Here is a 20,029-nt window from a genome sequence, read left to right on the forward strand (position 1 = left end):
GCACCCACAACTCCAGTTCTGAGGTCTCTAATACCCTCTTCTGACCTCAGGGACCAGACACACACATAGTGAACAGACATGCAGGCAACACACACACACACACACACACACACACACACACACACACACACAAGTTAAGCTGTTCCGTTACGATGGAACACTTTCACACAGTGGGCAGGAGGAATCGCCGTGGGTGAGACTGGAGGGTGACAAGTCAGAGGACAACAGCCTGCCGCAAAGCCCTACCTTGGAGCCAGTCTCTGAAGTAGTGCAGCCACATTTGGGGAAGCTGCTTGTTCTCTTCCAGCATGACATACTTCACATTGCTGAAACTCTTATGGAGGTCATAAAGTAGGTGCTGGATATTTGGGTAGTCTGCTTTCTGGGTGACTATGTACATGTTGTAGAAGGAAAAGTATTTGAACTGTGCAGCAATGAAATCGTATTCCCTGGTCTCCCGAGGGACGATGTCCGTGAGGTCCAGCCCGTCTCTCACTCGTGTGGTCCCGTAAAGGCTGACCCCCAGCAAGCCCAGGAAGAGGAGGATTACTACAACCTGCAACAGAGAGAAGGAACAGCCCTGATTCCTCCAGAACCAACACCAACTGCTTCCTTTATTTCTCTTTGCATCTACAGCCCTGACTTAGCATGGCAAGTCAGGGGTCAGGTTCCCAGAGGGGGGGAAAAAAACCATAAACCACACTAAATCGCCCTTTTAAGTAATCCCACGGAAAACAAAAATGAATAACGTGAGGCCCCATTTACACAGAGCCTCCCTGTGTAGGAGAGACTCATTTTAGTGGCCTTGAGATTTGCAGTCTGACTCTGGTGGGCCTGTCCTGAAGTGCACGTGCCCATGATGAGGGATCCCAAAGGTGACAACGGTTCACATATTTTTTTTTTGAGGCAGGAAGCCACACATGGTAGAAGGTTACCTTGGCTTTGGGTTTCAAGAGGAAGGGAGCATAGTGCTTCTCTGCAAACGAAGAGAGTGTCCACTTGGTGCAGGGGGGCTCGAGGCAGTGAAGGCTGGAGTCTGAGAACTGGGAAAGCAGATCCCTAGTGGAGCTGGTGCTCTCGGGGCTCTGACAGCTGAGGGTGTCCTGGGCGACGGTGACGGGCTGTACAGAGATCTCGGATCGTGGCTCGGCGGTGGTGTAGTACACATGGGTATGGGGGTCGTACTCCGTGCGGAGCTGAACGGTGGACTGCATGGTGATGTGTGTTTCATGCGCGAAGCTATGGCTGCTGTAGGGGGTTGGGGGGCTGTAACGGGTGTTACTGTGGGGCTCCGTGTAGGCCTGTGGTTCAACCTGAATCACCCTGCTGACGCAGGGGCTGAAAGACAAGAGAGAAAGACATTGTAGTGTGTGGCCACGATGGAGAGAGAGAGCGGGCCTTCCTTTCTACTGAGGACTGAGGCCAAACACTGACGTCGCTGGCTTAGGAGAGAAAGCGGACTGTTTCTATGCACCTGACACCTGACTGCTCGGGACACAGGCATGATCAAGTCTAAATCGAAGGCGCAGCTGATCTTGGACTGATGATAAACCCCTTAAAAGCACAACTCCAAAGAACTAAAAAAAAAAAAAAAAAAAAAAAAACCTAAAAACAAAATCCACCATGCTGTGTTTCTAAACGGGTGGTTTTCAGCATTCCTCTGCTCCAAAAAGTTACCAAACAGTCCTGAACAAACACAGTTCACGATAGGAAAAAGAGAGAGAGAGAGAGAGAGAGAGAGAGAGAGAGAGAGAGAGAGAGAGAGAGAGAGAGAGAGAGAGAGAGAGAGAGAGACCAGTTTCCGGCCATATTCAGTTGGGGGAGAGGGAAGTGTGGGAGCTCACAAGTGCCTAATACCCTTCCCTGCCCCCATCACTCCAACCCAAGCCCTGTGAGCTACATTCCCTTCAGAAGAAGCCCACAGACTGGAAGGGCTCTCTAAACAGTCGTTCCATATGCCCAATAAAGGCCCCAGGGCCCTGAAAATGTACCTTGTGAAACAGCAGAAAATATCCAATCTTCTGTCTTCTCGTCTATATAAGTCCATACTGAGAATCGCAGGAAAAATGAGCAGCACCATAGCGAAATTGAACACCACTACCACAGCAGCCTGGGATCAGAAGAACAATTGAAGTGATCAACACCCCCTCCTAGTTAGCATGCTGCTTCATTAGCAAAGTTTGTTTGTTAGTTTTTTAAAATTTTGATGTTATATGTGTGTGTTTGCCTGAAAGTATGTGCACCGTGTGCATGCAGTACCCTCAGAGGCCAGAGGGGGCGTCAGATCCCCCTGGGACCACAGTTACAAACAGTTGTGAGCTGGTATGTGGGTGCTGGGATGAGAACCTGGGTCCTCTGGTAGAGCAGCACCCCATGCAAAGATATTTTGGACAGCACTCTCTCTCAACAAACAACCCACTGCTTCCAAGAGAAGCAGAGCTAGCAGACAGCAGAGGGTCTCCATCTTCACACCCCACCATTAAGAGGCTGTGTGCAACTGGAACGGAAGAAACTCCCTCCCCTTAAGTTACACAGGTTGGAGTGGAACCACTGCTTTCTCACTAACCCTAACCAGATTACACCTACAAAGCCAGGCAAAGAAAAGACCTGAGATATTTTCACTTCAAAACAAAAAGAAACATTTTTTTTCTCTCCCTTCCAGGACGTTTCCAAGAGTTCCCACAACCCTGATTAATAACCTGTATATAAAGTAGATCAAGTCTATCAACGTGTCACCTTTAAAACATGAAATAAAATTTCACACATGTCCCCTGAGGTTTTTAGTAGGCACATTTCCAAAACAGCCTCAGGAGCAGCTTGTGGGGTGTGCTAGTGAGTAACAGCCAGGGTCAAGGAGAGTTAAGCAGAAAGAAATTCCTGTGTGTGATTATAGTCTGTAGAATAAATAAGTATGGATTCAAAAAGCCACTCTATAACCTAGAATAAACACAGGGTTAGGTTCTGCAGCACTCAGGCAAATCTCCTGCTGACCTAGTAAAAATTGCAAAATTGGGCTGTTATTAAGCAAAGCCGACAGGACATCTAAGGGCAGTCCTGTACTGAGAAGTGGACAAGAAGCAGGATAGAAAAATGGAAGGGGAGTGCTAAATAGCCAAGAAATAATCAGAAATTTGCTTAAAAAGTAAAACCTCCTAGTAGAGCTTTCAAAGGACAGTTTCTGTGACCTTCTCAAAATAGTGAGATTGATGTGTATGTTTGTGTGTGTGTGTGGGGGGCTGGCTATTGCTGGTACCAAGAATTAAAAACCAAGAGACACTTCACAAAGGGCTTTTTGAAGGGAGTGTAGGTTTATGCTCCAGGTGAAATAGCAAACTGGAAGAGATGCCCTTCAATAAAAAGTCCCCTGTTATGCCCTACAAAGCCATAAAATAGCCAAGTCTTCCACGCCACGCCAATTCTTTCCTGAGTTGGTTTTTTTTAAAGGGCCTCATCCATTCCAACAGAACAGCTACAGCTCAAATGCACACACATGCAGGACTCTGGAGGCTGGCTTATGGAGCAGCCCATACGTGTGGCAAGTTCCCTGTGACGGCCAGCCGTGACTGGACACACTCTCTAGGAGGTAACGCCCCCCCCAAAAGTCTAGTGCCGGGCGCTGGAGAAGCAAAGACGGCTAAGACAAGACTTGCCCGTGGAGCTACAAATAAATCACACCCAAGGCTGAGGGGTTCTACTGCAAAAAGCAGGTTCCCCGGCAGCTCAGGGGGCGGGTGGACAGAGCGGCTCCTCCAGGAAGGGTTCCTGGGAAAGATTTAGAAGATGAAAATAGGGTCCAGGAGGAACAGATGCTTGGGCTGGCAAATACAGGACAAGAGAGGCAACCCTGACCCAAGCTACTCAAGTTCTGAGACAGGCGACTGGGGGGGGAACACACGACACACGGACGGACGGATGGACACAGTATGCACCCACTGCATTTCCACAGTAATCAGGATGCGGACAGTTGGTCTCAGGCAAGACAGATGACCTACAAACCCCGAGGCTTCCCCGCCAATCAGATTCAAATGGAGGTCTGATGCAAAGTCTTCATCCTAACCAGTTTGGATGCTCTTGCTGGGGATGGTGACTTCCTGAAACGGCATACTCATGCTAGGTTCGGACTGCTGACCAATTAGATGCAGGGAATGCTGGGAAGAATAAGACTCTGAGGAGGTTTTCTTTGAAATCAGTCATGCTGGGACTGAATCCTATCAGCCTTTTAAATTCCAGTCATGTTTACAGCTCAGGAGAGGGATGCAGAGATAAGCCCTAGGCATCTCTCAAGGGTGAGTGAGGGCAGAGACCCTGAGCCACTTTAAACCCCACAAGCACACAGACAGCAGGTGTTGCCACGGCAACAAGCATCAAAAAAAAAAAAAGTCTGATGGGCAGCTGTCTTTGCTCACTCAGATGGAAGCAGAAGGATGAGAGCCCACAGCAAGGGCCCCCCTAACCTCTTTTTTGATGACGTGTTACACGTATTTAGGGGGAACCATTTCCTGCAATGAAAATGAACGCTGACACCCCCACACACACGGGTATCAAAACCTTAAAAGTGACTAGCAAGGATTTCTCAAGGCAGAGTGGCCCTCTGCAAAGTAAGATGGAAAAACTTCAAACAACAGAAAGCAGTTCTAAGTCAGAGAATCTGATGTGAGTGATCTTGACTGTGAATTGCATCTAGTTACTCTGCTTAGAGTAACCACCCCCACCCACACCCCCACATGACCTTTTACTGTCATGGGGAGGGTGGTGGGGATGCTTTAGTGGTAGACTACTTCTTTATGGGGTCCTGAGTTCGAATCCCACTGTTACAAAGGAAAGGTGGGGGTGGGCGTGGGGGATAGTTAAGAGTAGTCCCTCTGAAAACCTGAGGACCTGATTTCAAACTCTGTTGGGTAACAGTTTCCTCCGGCACTGAGATACATTCTATCCTGTGGGAAGCTCTTGAAACTGGAATGTAAACAATTCAAAAGAGCTCCAGGAAGTCCCTGAAACTGATTAGATTCACTAGACCCCTCCCTACCAGAGTAATCAAGAGCCAAACTCAAAGAAGACTCAAGACACCAAACCAGCTGTCTGGAAGACGCTGAGGTTTTTTAGACCAGGAGTCACTTGGAAAGGACACCCTGCAACTTGTTGAGCTGCAGGCTGTGCAGTGAATGCCAGGTTCCTAGCTTTGTGAGCTGTCTGTCTGTCTGTCTGTCTGTCACCCATGCTGAGGTGGGCTTTGGTGATCCAGTTGTCTTTGAGTCATTTCTGTTTCTGAAAGTACTTTGGTCTGTCATAGGTTTCCCTAAGTGGTGAGTACATGTGTGTGCTGCAACTCCCCAAGGAAAGTCTTGTCACACAACCAATTCCCAGTATCCACATAAAAAGCTGAATACTGCTTTTGCTACCTGTCATCCCAGAACTGGGGTAGAGCTTACTGGCTATCCAGCCCAGACGGCTGATAAGCTTTGGGTTTGAGAGACTCTCTCTCGAGTCAGACAGTGTAGGAGGAAGATGCTCTGGCATCTATACATGTATATGTGAAGACACATTCATTCTCTCTCTCTCTCTCTCTCTCTCTCTCTCTCTCTCTCTCTCTCTCTCTCACACACACACACACACACAAACACACAGACACGAGGGGGTGTCGACAAAATAATAAACATTTAAAGCAAACCTTTATCATTAGATTGAGTAAGGGTCTTGGTCTGGGGATTTTCACTGAGGAACAGACACCACAGTGAAGGTTGATCAGGAGACAGTCTATTTCTTTGAGAGAAGGAACGTTGCTATTTAGTCAGGGGGTAAAGAAAGGAAGGAAGGAAGGAAGGAAGGAAGGAAGGAAGGAAGGAAGGAAGGAAGGAAGGGAAAAAATCATCTAAGTTTCACAAGGAAAAAAAAATCAAACGTCACACTGGTTTATTACGGCACAGAACCTCTCCGGATACCGTTGGTGGCTACAGTTGACAGACACACAAAGAAACGCAAAGTACTCATTTTGTCCCTGTAAGGTACTTGCTTACCTTGGGAGAACTTAGCGCACTGGATTTTTCTAAAAGGCTTTTCTATCCTCGGGGAGAGCCCACACCGTGGGGTGTCATTAAGGGAGGAGAGTTTGCCTTGATGAACCACCAGTACTGAGAGGAGAGGAGAGCAGAGAGTGAGGGAAAGGAAAGGAGCCAGTGAGCGAGCGGCAGGCAGGCGGGCGGGCGAGCGAGCTGACACAGAGTTGAGCAGGGAGTGCCCAGCAAGGGGACAGGCAGTGGAAGGGAGCATGAACAGAGGTCCCCTTATCAAAAGACTCCAGAGTCATCTCCGTTCCAGTGTTCGCTGCACACGAGAAGCAAGAGCAGACCCAAGAAGCGCGAGTAACGGATGCATGCCCGTGCAAACGGCTTCCTGAAACTTTCGTCGGCCACCATCAAGGCCACGGCCATCTCTTTCCCCTTATCTTTCCTATTACAAGCCCTCGGTTATCTTCATTTTTTTGTGTCTCTGTTTCAGCCTTGACTTCATTCAGACACCATTTCTATAGATGTTTGTAACAACAAGCCTCTTTCTGGTTTGTTTGGTTGTTTTTCCCCCCGGGGGGTTGGTGCTTGTGACTGACCGAGGAGAGAGAGGCTCTTCTCAGTCTCAGATCTCTCACTGTTAAGGAGGCCTTCCACCTCAGGCACCGAAGGACTCTCCTCACCCACAGTAGGGCCTCTATGGGTAGGGAGATGAAGCTCTCACACCTAGGGGACTGTTTCTACTCGGGTGACAAATGTGTAGTCCCGTTCTCTTCCTGGTCACATTTTTTAGCACCTGTTGATGAGTGGAGAGCATGAAGGAAGACAAACCTATCAACAGTTTCACACAAATGCATCCAAGTGGCTTCCTTCGGGCCACTGGCCACCCTGTGAGTTGTACATCCTACTCTAAGAAAGAGACAGACATAGGCTCCCCCTTCAGCTGAGGCTTTCAAAGACTTCCGCCATGTCATGAGGTGTCCGCCCGAAAGCCTGCAGCTCTGAGGGTTTCAGGCTTCCTATGAACGACTACGACTACTTTATGAACAGCTATGACTACTAAGTATGGCCCACAGCGGCTCCACTCACACCTGGGAATTGATAGCCTGGGTGTGAGGAGACCTGTCTGGGAGGGAGCTGTCAAGGCTCTTGAGGCCAGCAACACAGCCTTTGCACACAGTGAGGGGCATGCACTCTAAGCTTGCTTAAGCAGCCTAAGAAGGGGAGCGAGGGACCATGAGAATGCAGAGGCCAACAAAGGAAAAGGCAGCAGGATACAAGGACACCCCGAGAGACGCCCCTTGCAGGATATAGCCACGTGGCCAACACACCTTCATACAGTGTGACAGTCACTGCCTGCCCCAGGGTTTCGACACCCTATCTGGGCAAACCAGTACAATCTCCTACGGCCTTGAGGTAGGGGGAGGGGGGCTGTTCAGGGAAGGGAAGTAGTCTTGAAAAAATAGGAGCCCAGCCAAGGAGGCACATCCCTGGGCCCGCTGACCTAAGCTACACAGCAGTTCAATTCCACAAGCGGACAGCTCTTGGAGAACAAGGTCTAAGGGAGCAAAGAGCCCTGGCGCCTGTTCTGGAAGGAGTGCCGCCAGCTCATGCTCAGAAGCACCCTACCAACAGCACTGAGACCCAAACGCTGCTGGCGGCGTGCACTTGACATGTAAAATGAGCGCTGGATTAAAGTAAAGCAGAGAGGAGGAGCTGAAGAGCCACACCACGGGGACCTGCCCCACGGTAAACTCACCTGGAGGGAGAATGCTCGAAGTGCGGGGATGGGGATCAGTGCGGCCATGAAGAAGGCAGTGACGTTGCTGATGGAGGTGAGGGCCACGCTAGCTCCTGTGCGCTTCAGGCACTCCCCGGTCCTGTCCTGAGGAAGACCAATCACAGTGCTGAGGACCTCGGCCTACACTGGCCACCCCTTGAAAGTATGCTATGGCAGTTTCTAGTACGGGCTGTACTGTGTCTAAGGAACGAGGAAAGGCCTCAACCAACTTCACCCCAGTACCAGGATTCATGGTCACCTTTTTTGTGTTCCTCGTGGTTACCGTCACCCAGACCGGACCACAAAGCCGAACAAAGATAATGGCGACTGAAAAACGCCAACCCATAGGCAAAGAAACCACAGAGGCAAACTCGGACTTTGGGGAAGGGAACGGCATGGGAGCAGGAGGAACGGTGCTAAGACGCCCACATTTCCACGGGCACCCCAAACGGGGCTCTCGGCACGGCTCACAGTGATGTGTCATTTGACTTGAGATTGACCAGGTGGTGGAAAAAACTACGGGGAGGGGGACTAACGAAGACAGTGGGCTTCGAGTGCCCCCAACACTCCCTTCTCTTCTCCTTCTGTTACCTCAAACGGAATCCTTTTGTTTTGTCCTGTCTCACTGAATGCATGTGCCAGGAGGAAGACGTCATCCACGCCAACACCAAGAGCAAGAAATGGCAAAACCTACAGCAAACACAGGCAACCGCAGCATTAGGCAGGTAAAACCTCACAGGGAAACACTGTTACCAGTGCCCCACAGGTGCCAGAGGGGAGCTTATGCCAGCTCTGGGTACAATGTATGTATTTATCCGTCCAATAGTTCCAAAATCTTTCTGTTGTAACTCAGGAGATGTTCTCGCAAGCCTCTGAGATCCACGCAACGAGAACTTATTTTAGAACTAAAAGTGAAAAAGCCAGCTACATCTAAAGCTAATAGTTCCCAGAGATCCCTATACCAGTATCAGTGAGAAACGCTGGAAATGTAAAGATGGTGCCTCCAGGAAGACTGGGTCCAGCCATCTTTGTCCTCTTAGTGAGGCTCTAATGCCTAGTGGAGCTTGGGAACCAGTAAATGACATAAATTATTCTAAGCGAATGTCTCCAGCTACCAAGAGCATCTCTGGGAACCCCCGCCCCCCCCCCCCGAAAAAAAAACACCCAAGGTTATTAATGTGTGTTTGTGTATGTATGCACATGAAGTGTGTGTAGACATGTGTGCCCACAGCCTTCTGTATGTGTGCAGGTCAGAGGGCAATTTTGTAGCCTGTTCTCTCTTTCCACCTTTCACGTGGGCTCTACGGACTGAACTCAGATGGCCAGGTTTGCGGCCATTCCGGCAGCTCTCTAGGCTTCTCACCCAGAGACCAGGCTGACCCACTGAGAGCCGGACGGACCTCCCCCAAGAGAAAGGGCACCCCTCACAGAAAAGGTTGTCAAGACTCTTCAGGTGAGACAGACACACAGGGGGGGCGGGGAAAGTATTGGCCAGAGGGCAGCAACGAAGGGCCCCCTGCAGTACCTGAGTTGTTGCAGCATTAAAGGAAATTCCGATCAAGGAGCAGAGGCCCAATCCTGCAGCCACTGACAGTGCAACCAACAGGACGCCAGCCAGCCCCACGGCACCCTGGGACTTGGAGCAGTCCCAGCGCAGCATGGTTAAACAGGCATAGGCAAGCTGCAAGCAGAACAACGGGGAGGGGGTGGGTGAGGATGGGGGGGAAGGGGACAAAGGGGAATCAGAGAGAGAAGGGGGGGAAGGACACAAAACAAGAGCCAAACATTAGAATGTGTGGTGATTCTAATGTTTCCCCCACCCCTACCCACCCACCCATTGCCCCACATCCAAAGATTAAGAGCCTATTAGCTCCAAAACAACAAAATTTTACACTTCCAGCAAACATCACACAAACAGGGGAGGGGAACCATTTCTGAAACCCTTACAAGGCTGAGCTGTCCCTGTCTTGGTTGTACTCATATGTTAGGGGCAGTTAAAAAAGGCGGGTGCCGTCACAGAAGGAGGGAAAAAAATGTCTTAACGTTATGAAACAAACCCAAACCAAGCTGACCACCCCCAACCTGTGGGAGCCCAGAATTACCATCAGTAGGTAGCCGCTGGCCACTCGGATGACACTGACATCGGAGAAGGATTTTAGGATGTCGTCCAGGGTTGTGGTGGTGAAGGAAAGCACCTTCTGAGTGGAGTTTGGGGCAACGCTTTGATGAACTACCTGCGGTCAAGAGACAAGACTAAATTCCCAAAAGGGAACTACAGCCACCAAAATGCCTCATCAGCTTAAACCTGGGGGAGCACCACCATGCACCCCACAAGGTCCCACGTGACTCAAGTGGTCGGGGAAGAGTTGCCTCCTAACAGTGATCTAAGGAGAACAAAGGGTCAGCATTGTTACTACTTTGTAACTCTAAGGTACTCACTCTCCCCTGCACAGCCAGACGGTTCCCTCTTAATCCAAAACAACTCATTCTTATAAATTCCACCTCCCCCCCAACTTCATTTGCTGGCCATTTTCAAAAGGTCACGGGCAGCTCCACAGAGGTCACTGCTTGGGAAACACAAGGCCAGCCTCCTGTCACATGACCTGACCAAAGGGGTCTGCAGGTGTGAATAGATTCTGTCCTCCTAATGTTTTCCAGACATTTTCTTGCTCACCCAGTGGTTGTGTGTGTGTGTGTGTGTGTGTGTGTGTTTGTGTTTGGTTTTGTGTTTTCCTTTTTACACGGCAATAGTCTACAATAGTTACTAGGCATGCTTCAAGGCATCCCCACTAAGGAGTGCCTCTTCAGACACCACTCCCAAGTCCTACGATGGTTGAATCAAGAAAAACCCAAGCTTGCATCTCATGCACTGTTCAGAATTCAAATCTGTATTGAAAATTAATCCAAGGGAGGCTGGGTGCAGTGGTATAATGCCAACAATTGGGAGACTGAGGCAGGAGGACAGCAGGTTTGAGACTATCTGGTCTGCACAGTGAGACTCAACAACAAAGAAAACCTAACGGGAGAAACAAAGTTTCTAATGAGGAAAGGAAAGACTGGACTAAGTTACAAATCGACCCGGATGTCAAGGCAGGGGCTCACCTCCACATACGTCCTCTGCCAAGCCTCCAGGATGGCGGCTGCCCTATCCTCATTCCAGTTGATATGAGAGACGTACTCGTAGCCTCTGAAGTGCTCATACATTTGCTTGGGAGTCATTAACTGGAACATGGTCTGCAGGGCGTGAGCACTGTGTCAGGGTAAACAGACAGAAGGCAGGTCAGCGCCGCCAGTGAGCACCCCCCATCTCTCCGACTTCTCTCCTCCTCTGCGCGCACATGTTTCCATTCAAACAAGACCAGGATGGTTATTGTATTTAATAGATTGATGTACCATATTAAAGGTGTAACCTTACAAACCTTTTACAGATAGACCCCAAAATTAAATTAATAGGCAATTTCCTTTCTCAGTTCCTATTCCATGAGACAGGAAGGAGAGGGGAGTAGATAGCTTGACCAGATACACAGAGTGCTCAGCCACGCACTCTCTCTGCAGAAATCCCAGAGACAGTGTCCCAAGGGAGAAACCTCAGACAAAACACCTGACACTTGACTGACTGGAGTCCCTGACTGCACAAAGGCCAACTCTTGCATCGCCTGTAGTTCCTGGTCTTTGACTCTCTTATGAGTGCATGGTACTGATCAGCTCCCACGACTCAACCCCACACTATAACTGGATTTTCTTGCTCCATTAGTCTACATAAAGGGCAGACCTTTCATAACCCCGAAATCAACAACTACAGTTCTGATGAAGATTACAAAGGAAACTTCCCCCACGAGACTACTTTGCAGGCTGGTCTGAAGTGCTAACGCTCCCCAAGATTCAACGACACTGGACAGCCTGCTGCGGATTATTAACGTTGAGTCCAAATGTCTGTGCACAAGAAGAGGCACACGGTGGTGGTGTGTGGTACTGTGTTGGATTACCTGACCAGTTTTCCAGAGGCATTCTTGACTGTGCCACCCACAATCAACTCCTCCTGCCAATGCATATACTTCCTGGATAAACCTTGACATCCACCATTCAAAACAAGGGCCACATCAAGAGGCTGCAATGAAAAGACAGCCACATAATTACGGGGAATTAGTAGGCAGGTCACATGCCTCGTTAAAATCCAGCGCGTTAAGGGCTTGTTTGTTTCAGAGAAAACATTAATAACAAGGCTAATGAGGGTTATGCTAAATCTTACAGCAAAACTTAGCTCTGTAAACAACTTTAGTTCCATACACCAAATTAAAAAAAGAAACAAAACTCATGGCCGAAGAAATCTTTAAGATGAAAATAATAAGAGGAAGCTGTAAATGAAACAGACAGGGCTTTTTTATCCCCCCCCCGCACTCTCTGGAAACTCACTTTGGTTGAATTTTTGTTGGGGGCTGTGGCGGGGCAATCTGGGTCGGCTGGGTTGAGGCAGGGACGGTCCATGTACCCGTGGCCGACTTCAGCTTTATGTAGCATCTCTTCCCAGCTGTCCACTTGGTAGTTTATTTTCTTTAATTCTTCTAGGAATTCCAAGGGGTCAAAGTTTGTCCACCGCAAAGGAGGCTTACCTCTGCGAAAGAAATTAAGAGGTGAGGCCACGAAAGAACAGCTCCAGACAGGCGGGGAGGGGGGGGGGATATGCGGGGACTTGGGGACGAGGCACTGAGGCTACATCTGTGTAGAAACAGGCTGTCCAACGCAACATCCTGGGACGTGGGTACAGAGGGAAAACACAGTGTCCCTCCCCAGTAAAGCCATTTACAAGCCAGTCAGGAGAAGAGTTCATGACTAAAGAGGACAGACAGGACAGCTTGCAAATTAACACAGAGACACCAAGAGACTTTTAATCACCTAATATTGTATTTAATAGTCTTTAAAAATAAAAAAGCCAATAGAGGGTGGAGGCTGGGGAACACCGTGATCCAAACTTCCAAAACACCAAAAAAAGGGAATTACAGTATCACAGTAGTAACTTCTAGCTCAAAAAAAAAAAAAAAATGCTTTCTAAACATCACCAATCAGAATTTCTGACCTGTAGCCTTCAGCGATTCTTTCTTTCGTGCCCTCTCTGACAGGCTGGCAGCGGGGTGGGTAAGCCCCCCCATGGGCTCTGCCATCACCACCATCACAGCCACTTCCCCCCACACTCAACTTTGGAAATTGTGCTGTCGACAGACCAGAAAGGCTTTTGGCTGCCTGTTATGTGGTTCAAACCGCACTGTAGCTGCTTAACCAGGCTGAAGTCATTATTCAGACCCTCCCAACCAGAAAACACAAAACCCCTTATTTCCCATCTAAAACTGTACACTGAGGGTCAGGGGATGGCCACTGCAAATTGCTTTTGCAGATACGTGCTGGCCGGGACGGAAACAATAACCCAAGCACTAACTCTTGCGTAATTAGCTAAAAAAAAAAAAAAAAAAAAGTCTACACTGAGCAACCATCACTCTTTAAACCATGTGGTATATGTAATTCCCAACCGCTGGGCTAGGAAGCATCCCTTGTCGTGGCCTTCCCAGAGGGCACATTTCCCCCCCCCCTTAAATATCATTACCACAATCCAGAGAAGGGTTAAAATTACTACTTTGCAGGAAGATCTTGAACCTTAGCTTGAAGTATTTCTTTGTGACATGTACCAAGTAATAAAACCTCTTCTTAAAGTTCTGCACCACTGCAAGCATCTTATAAAGAGTTTAAAAAAAAACTGCACAGACTGTGGGATAATTTGCATTTTATTTGCATATAAATGGGTTGGTAAAAGTGAATGAAATTTAATGATGCCTACAGAACTGTTTTTGAAAAGAGAAAAAAAAAACATTCTGTTGAAATCCCCTCTTCCCCCACCATTCATTCAAAAAAAAAAAAAAAAAGCTCGGAATTTCAATGTTTTTATTTCTTGTCCAAAACTGAAACAGAATAAACAATGATAAGCCACACCGGAAACTGTCATAGAGACCAGCAATACGACACCAAGGGTACACTTACAGGAGGTATGCTGTCCCCGATTGCAACTTCGCCCCTTCCCAGAAGCAGTCCAAAGGTGTGATGATTAAGCAAGGGTAAAGGTATTCTATTATCTGTCAAAGCAAAAACAACAGGAGTGCATTAGGCTAACACACACTACTGCCGGGGTGCTTCCCAGAATTGAGAATGTTCAAGAAAAAGAATGTACCTGATCCATGTAACCTGTCTCTGTGATAAGCTCCCCTGATTTGTAGCACAAATGTTCCAACTTCCATTGCCTATTGGGATGAAAAGCAGAGAAAAATAATAATAATAATAAAAAAGAACAGGACACTCTGACTGCAAGGAAATGAGCTAAAAACAGGAGCAACAGGACTTATCAAAAGGCTGTAATTTCGATCACATTGAAGCATCTGTCAAAACCAGCAGAGCTTTTGCCAAGCAGAGAGCTGGCAAGCTTGCTTTAATGAATAGATAACACTGGATCGTAATTAACATGTGGGGTGTTTATGTAAATGAACGCTACCGAGGTACTTGAAAAGTCTTGTTTCCCTAAGTGTTCTACCAATAATCTTGTTTACACCATTAATCTGCTTTTCTACATACATTAAACAACTACAGCAATCCAGTGGAACTATCACAAATTCAAAATAAGTGGAGCTCAGAGTTAGTGTAGCGAGTGTTGGGGTATACTCAGGTGGGAAAGTGTTGCTGGCTTCTATTTATCTTCTCTTACTAGCAGATGTTATTTGTAGCCATTCCTGATCTTAATCACAAATGTTATAAACAACTCTGCCAGGTAGACTGGATTCCCAGTCCAGTAGACGTGACAATAAACACATGGACTATACTATTAATTTGATTTTATTATCTTTTGGAGAGTGTTCTGCAAACCCATGACTTTTTTTTTCAATGTCTTTAGGGAAATAAGCCTTACTCAGAAACAAATGGGTGTTTGGAAAGAGTAGAGATGGGAAATCAAAGGGACGAAAATAAAAATTAACACACACCATAAACTGGCCTGTGTTCACCCAAAGGGCACTTCTTGGACTTTAAGTCCTCTTTCCTATGCTTCTCTCTAGAATTTTCCCATCTTTCACCAGGTGCCCTTTTGAAATTCTACCTTCCCGCTAATAAGCTTTCTTTGCCTAATGCTGGTGAAAATTAGCCCCCTGTAGAGCCCTGACTCCTATACCTAGGGTGTGAAAGGTTGGGGTCCTGCTCATGCCTGTGTACTGTGCACACTTTTGTCTGTGCCTACCCATGATGACTATATTTCTTTCCCCAGTGTAAAGGCTGGCATTACCCTCCCATTCATCCACCCATCTCTCCCATCTCCTTCCCTCCACTTACTTATCAGCCTGATGATCATGTAGGCATCACACACATACACACACACACACCCTCTATCATTAATCCTGTATAGTGCCAGCATAGAATATCCAACATAAGCAGGTTTCCAATGTCATCTGATGAGCTGGTTCTCTCTCTCTCTGTGTTTGTTTGAGAAAGATACTGTTGATCTTTCATTGGGCATGTATCCAGAGGGGTTTGAAACCCGGATTGGTCATTTTAACAACCCTAGGGTCTTGGACAAATGCTCCATTTGATCTCATTTTAATTTTTTTCATCTAAAATGTGCATACATTGACTATGCAAGGATTCGTTCCTGTGTGTAACTCTCTGGGTCCATCTCAGGTTACTTGAGAAGGATGTAACTTCACAGCAGAGAACTTTAAATCTTGTCCAGAAGCATGTGAATGACAAGTGCCTCAGAGTAGGTGTTAACATCCTGATGCATGCGAGACAACCCTGAGCATTCCCACTTCTTCATAGGACCTTTAACTCCAAATTTTGCCAGCTAGACCAGACAGTTACTTTCTCAACAATGTTCACTACTGATGGAAAGATAGCAGGTTGCTGAAATATGTCCACACACTTCCCAAAGCCTTTTCCTACGCACTTCTGATCTTTTCCCTGCTCAACAATGGGCCATGCTGGTTCCTATTCTGCAGTGATTGACAGTATAGACATATTAAGAGAAAGAAAGAAAAAGACGCTAACTTCATGCCAAAACACCCTTAAAAGGTGTGTATATAAATCTACCTCACTCAAATATCCCAGAGAGTTCCCAGGGAAGCCCAACACACACACACCTCTCCACTTGCTTTGTAACTAACATCACCTGTTCAAGCAAAGTAAGACAACTGATTTCTTCCCTGTCTGCCCTTCAGATTGACGTTGACTGTCATATATATTCATACACACACACACACCAAAGAAAGTGTCAGTAATAGAGATAATTTACCAAGTTAACAAAATAATCAATTAGGGAAACTATTTTAAGCAATGAGATAAAGCCCAGGCATTCAGGCCCTGCCCCCAAGTGAATGGCATTCATTTGTGTACCATGCCAAGATACTTATTTGAAATACACTACAGGGCAGAAGAGATGGTTCAGAGGTTAAGAGCACTTGTTGCTGTTGAATTTAACTGGGTTTGGTGCCTGATAACCACGTGGCAGCTCACACACTTTAACTCCAGTTCCAAACTGCACACATGTGCTACACACAGACACACATGCAGGCCAACAGTCACATATATACACACATACATGGCTGAACACATCCCTCATCTCAAAGTTTGACATCCGAAAATCTCTAGAACCCGAAACTTTTCTTGAGGACAACATGATGTCACAAATAGAATACTCCATACCATGAAACTCCATTTTATGCACAAACACACACACACACACACACACACACACACACACACACACAAACAAGTACTAAAATATTATACAAGGCATATTGGAACACAAATCAATTCTTTCTTCAGTCTTGAATCTTGCTCCCAATAAATCTTATTACCCACATGGAAATATTACAAAATAAATTTAGAGACACTTCTGGGTCCCAAGCACTTTAGAGAAGGAAAATTCAATGTGTGGTATTTTGCTAGCAAACTCTAAAAACAAATCAAGATGGGAGGTGTTCAATGGTAGCACTGTGCGACATCTATGAAACCTTGGGCTCTAAAGGAACCAGGAAAACTGTTGGAACTAATTTAATAATCCAAAGGCAACATTATTTATGGAAACTCTGCTGACCTGTGCAGGTGACACAGCTGGCCTTACCTGTTATACATGTAGACGTGCACACGGCTGGCCTGGAGTGCTGAGTCCAGGTGTTGTAGGAGGGCCTCTGTGGTCAGGACGTTAGCGCCTTCTTCTTTTGGAGTCTGTATCATGAGTTGAGGATTAAACATAGCCTCTTCTCCTATCTTCTGCCGGGTATAATTTAATTCTCGACTCACTCGTCCACCAACTGACAAACATGGATAGGTATTGGTCAGAACAGAACTCACCTCAAAACTGTGTTGTCTTTCTCCCTAAAAGTCAGGTTCGAGAACAAGGGACAAACTGCCTTTAGGAATTATAAACCTAATAAAAAATAATAATCTCTAAGCCCAGTGCCTGCCAAATATCCAAATCTACCAGATGCATTCTGACTAGACACCATGAGTCTAAGGGGAAAGAGATGGGAAAACTCAATACACCGGTTTTTTCCCTGCAGATCAGACCAAAACACCTTTAGTCTATTTTGTTTGTATGAACAATATGCCTTTGCACATTTCATGATAAATTCTATAATCATGATAAATTCTATAATGTACACTCTTTTCCTAACTAGTCTAGGAAAGGTAACAAAGACAAGTCTCTCCTTTGTAGACAAAAGCCACAATGGAGGTGGTCAGTGAGTGTTGCCAAAACAACCTGTGGGCAGATGAAGACAGCATTCAAGTCAGAGAGGCTGGGGAACTCACAGCCAGGGGAAACAATGTATCAATCATGGCTGTTTGATATAGCCTGGGAAACAATGTATCAGTCATGGCTGGTACAAGAAGCCCCAGGAACCTGGCTCCATCAGGATCACCTGGTCAGCATCCAGAAAACACAGGTCTCAGGATCTGAGTCACTTGGAGGAGTGCTACCTGTGTCTGTAAGCTCCCAGGTGATGCAGGACCTCCTATGGAGGCCAGCGAGGTGCCCTAGCCTGTCTCTTCTACAAGTTTGGCTAAAGCTATGAAGGCTGGCGAGCAGGTCCGGTTAAGTGTTTTTAAACTACTTTCACTCTGGATCTTCTTTCTGTGTAATTATGTTCACTAAGTTTGGGAGCAAACCAAGGTCAGAATACCACCTCTGTGCTGACAGGCATTTCTGATGCCAGAGGATCTGCCTTCCATGTGCACACACGACAAGACAAACGACAGAGCTGGTCTGAATAGACCCCAAAGTCACTGACGATAAAGCTCAAGAGTTTCTGAAACACAGACCTCCGGCCATAGCTTGGAAAGAACTGTGTGTGTCACTTTCCCACGAGGAGGAACCCTTTTTCTTCAAGTTTAGTATTCAAGGACATAAACATTTGGTTTGGGAAAGTAAGAACAGTGGGGTGTTTGGTTCTCTTGGCATATTTTATAAACGGGGGGGGGGCAGGCTAGAAAGCAAACAATGCCCTCATTAGGAAAACTAGCGCAGAATCTTGAGCTGGCAGGACCCTATGTGTAGGTCCGCGAAGCCGCCAAGGCCACCATGGAACTCAGAGGTGAAGCTAAAGTATTGTATGGCCGTGGGAGGGCAGCGAAGGGTTAATAAAAGGTACTCGAAGTGTGCAGACAGCTTGATGGATGCCAAAGGGGAATGGCTGAGGGTTTTACCAATGTCGCATTATGGAAAAGCAAGACTAGGGGTGTGGCTCGGTGCCTGCCTGGCATTCACACAGTCCTGAGTTCCAGCCTCAGCACTAGGGAAACTCAGAAACATCATCCCCTCTCACCCTACCCCAGAGACAGTCTCTTGTTCACTGTGGCCAGAGTCAGAATACAGACTTCCAGCCAACTAGCCAACTGAATTTGACATCTGCCAGTGCAGAAGCTCTGGGAAGCACTCCTGAAAAACTACAATGCAACTCAACATCAGCTCAGACTTTTCTCATTTTTGCCCCAAACCTAGAACCCCTCTCCAGTCCCCCTTGCCTCCTTGTGACCAGATCCTCATCAGCACATTGTGCTTACTTTTGCTTTTAAAATTAAAACTCAGGTGCCTTCAAACCTAGAGGTTAACAACAACAACGTTTTTTAAGATAAAATAAAATCAAACAACAAAGCAGAGTCCCCTCCCCTCCCCCAACACACAATTGCTTTTTACATCGAGGAGCTTTCTGTACAAATCAAGACAATCTGACCAGGCTTTACCCCTGACCCCGGGAAGCCTTAGCAGAGAAGTTTGCCTCTATTTACAGTCCCCAAGATGAGTGCTCAGAAAAATAAGGTATCCACTGCACAGTACATGTCACACTGCTAAGGACATCACTGTACACTTTCAAACTAAACTCTCATCATAGGGGGTTTCAGAAAGCATATTCTTACTGGGTAGTGGAGGTCCCTTAATCCCAGCACTTGGGAGGTAGAGGCAGGCAGATCTCTGAGTTCGATGCCAACCTAGTCTACAGAATGAGTTCCAGGGCTGTCAGGTGTACACAGAGAAACCCTGTCTCAGAAAAAAAACAAACAAACAAAAAGAATATTCTCAAAATAGAAAAATGTAATTCATGGGCCCTATGACTACCATATGGTGTATGTCAAAATAAATGCATTTTAAGCAACTGAACATCCATTCTATCTTTGTGGGTATAGAGTTTTCGTTTCCTTTGCTCTAGTAGCAAATATTCGTATCTCTTAAAAGATGTAATATTCCCAATCATGTGTATTTGTGTGGGGGGGTCTGAGCTATAGACTTGAGTGCTGGTACCCACAGAGGAAAGAAGAGGACATCAGATTCCCCTGAGCTGGAGTTACAGGGGGTTTCCGGCTACCCTGTGTAGGTGCAGAGTACTGAGTTCAGGTCCTCTGCAAAAGCAGTATGCTCTCTTAACTGCTGAGGCCACTCTCAGTTATGAATCTTACCTATATGACAATCAGTAGCAGTCACTGCAAGCTCACAACCATCATAAAGTGCATCAAGCAAGCAGAGTAGAAACTCTCCAAAAGAAATGTATGCGGAGTCCTATCTATGATCACTGATGGATTTACCTGTGCCTCTAATGTATTTAGGCCTAACATTTCCCTTTGTATTTAACTGGGTGTTTTTGCCTAATGACTGGCCAATTTCAGTACATCTAGCTGCCTCATTTCATGTCACCCACAGATGTTTAAACAACTCAACTCACCCAGCCAG

At 46.8% G+C, this 20,029-nt stretch overlaps 1 protein-coding gene across 4 annotated transcripts in view; it reads right to left on the reverse strand.

The window, feature by feature from the left end:
* Ptch1 (patched 1) overlaps window positions 1-20,029 on the reverse strand; it is a 69,556-nt gene that overhangs the window by 25,311 nt on the left and 24,216 nt on the right. For all 4 annotated transcript variants that reach the window (XM_040756135.1, XM_040756134.1, XM_040756137.1 and 1 more), the window contains 13 exons: window positions 16,928-17,117; window positions 13,997-14,066; window positions 13,810-13,901; window positions 12,196-12,394; window positions 11,769-11,890; window positions 10,885-11,032; window positions 9,885-10,016; window positions 9,308-9,463; window positions 8,374-8,472; window positions 7,762-7,887; window positions 1,992-2,110; window positions 936-1,338; window positions 247-556 (listed from right to left, as the gene is read on the reverse strand). In XM_040756135.1, the coding sequence (XP_040612069.1) occupies window positions 247-556; window positions 936-1,338; window positions 1,992-2,110; window positions 7,762-7,887; window positions 8,374-8,472; window positions 9,308-9,463; window positions 9,885-10,016; window positions 10,885-11,032; window positions 11,769-11,890; window positions 12,196-12,394; window positions 13,810-13,901; window positions 13,997-14,066; window positions 16,928-17,117 (2,166 nt within the window). The remainder of the gene's footprint in view (window positions 1-246; window positions 557-935; window positions 1,339-1,991; window positions 2,111-7,761; window positions 7,888-8,373; window positions 8,473-9,307; window positions 9,464-9,884; window positions 10,017-10,884; window positions 11,033-11,768; window positions 11,891-12,195; window positions 12,395-13,809; window positions 13,902-13,996; window positions 14,067-16,927; window positions 17,118-20,029) is intronic.

The sequence above is a fragment of the Mesocricetus auratus genome, unplaced genomic scaffold (genome assembly GCF_017639785.1).
Source record: "Mesocricetus auratus isolate SY011 unplaced genomic scaffold, BCM_Maur_2.0 Super-Scaffold_100013, whole genome shotgun sequence".
Classification (NCBI taxonomy): domain Eukaryota; kingdom Metazoa; phylum Chordata; class Mammalia; order Rodentia; family Cricetidae; genus Mesocricetus; species Mesocricetus auratus.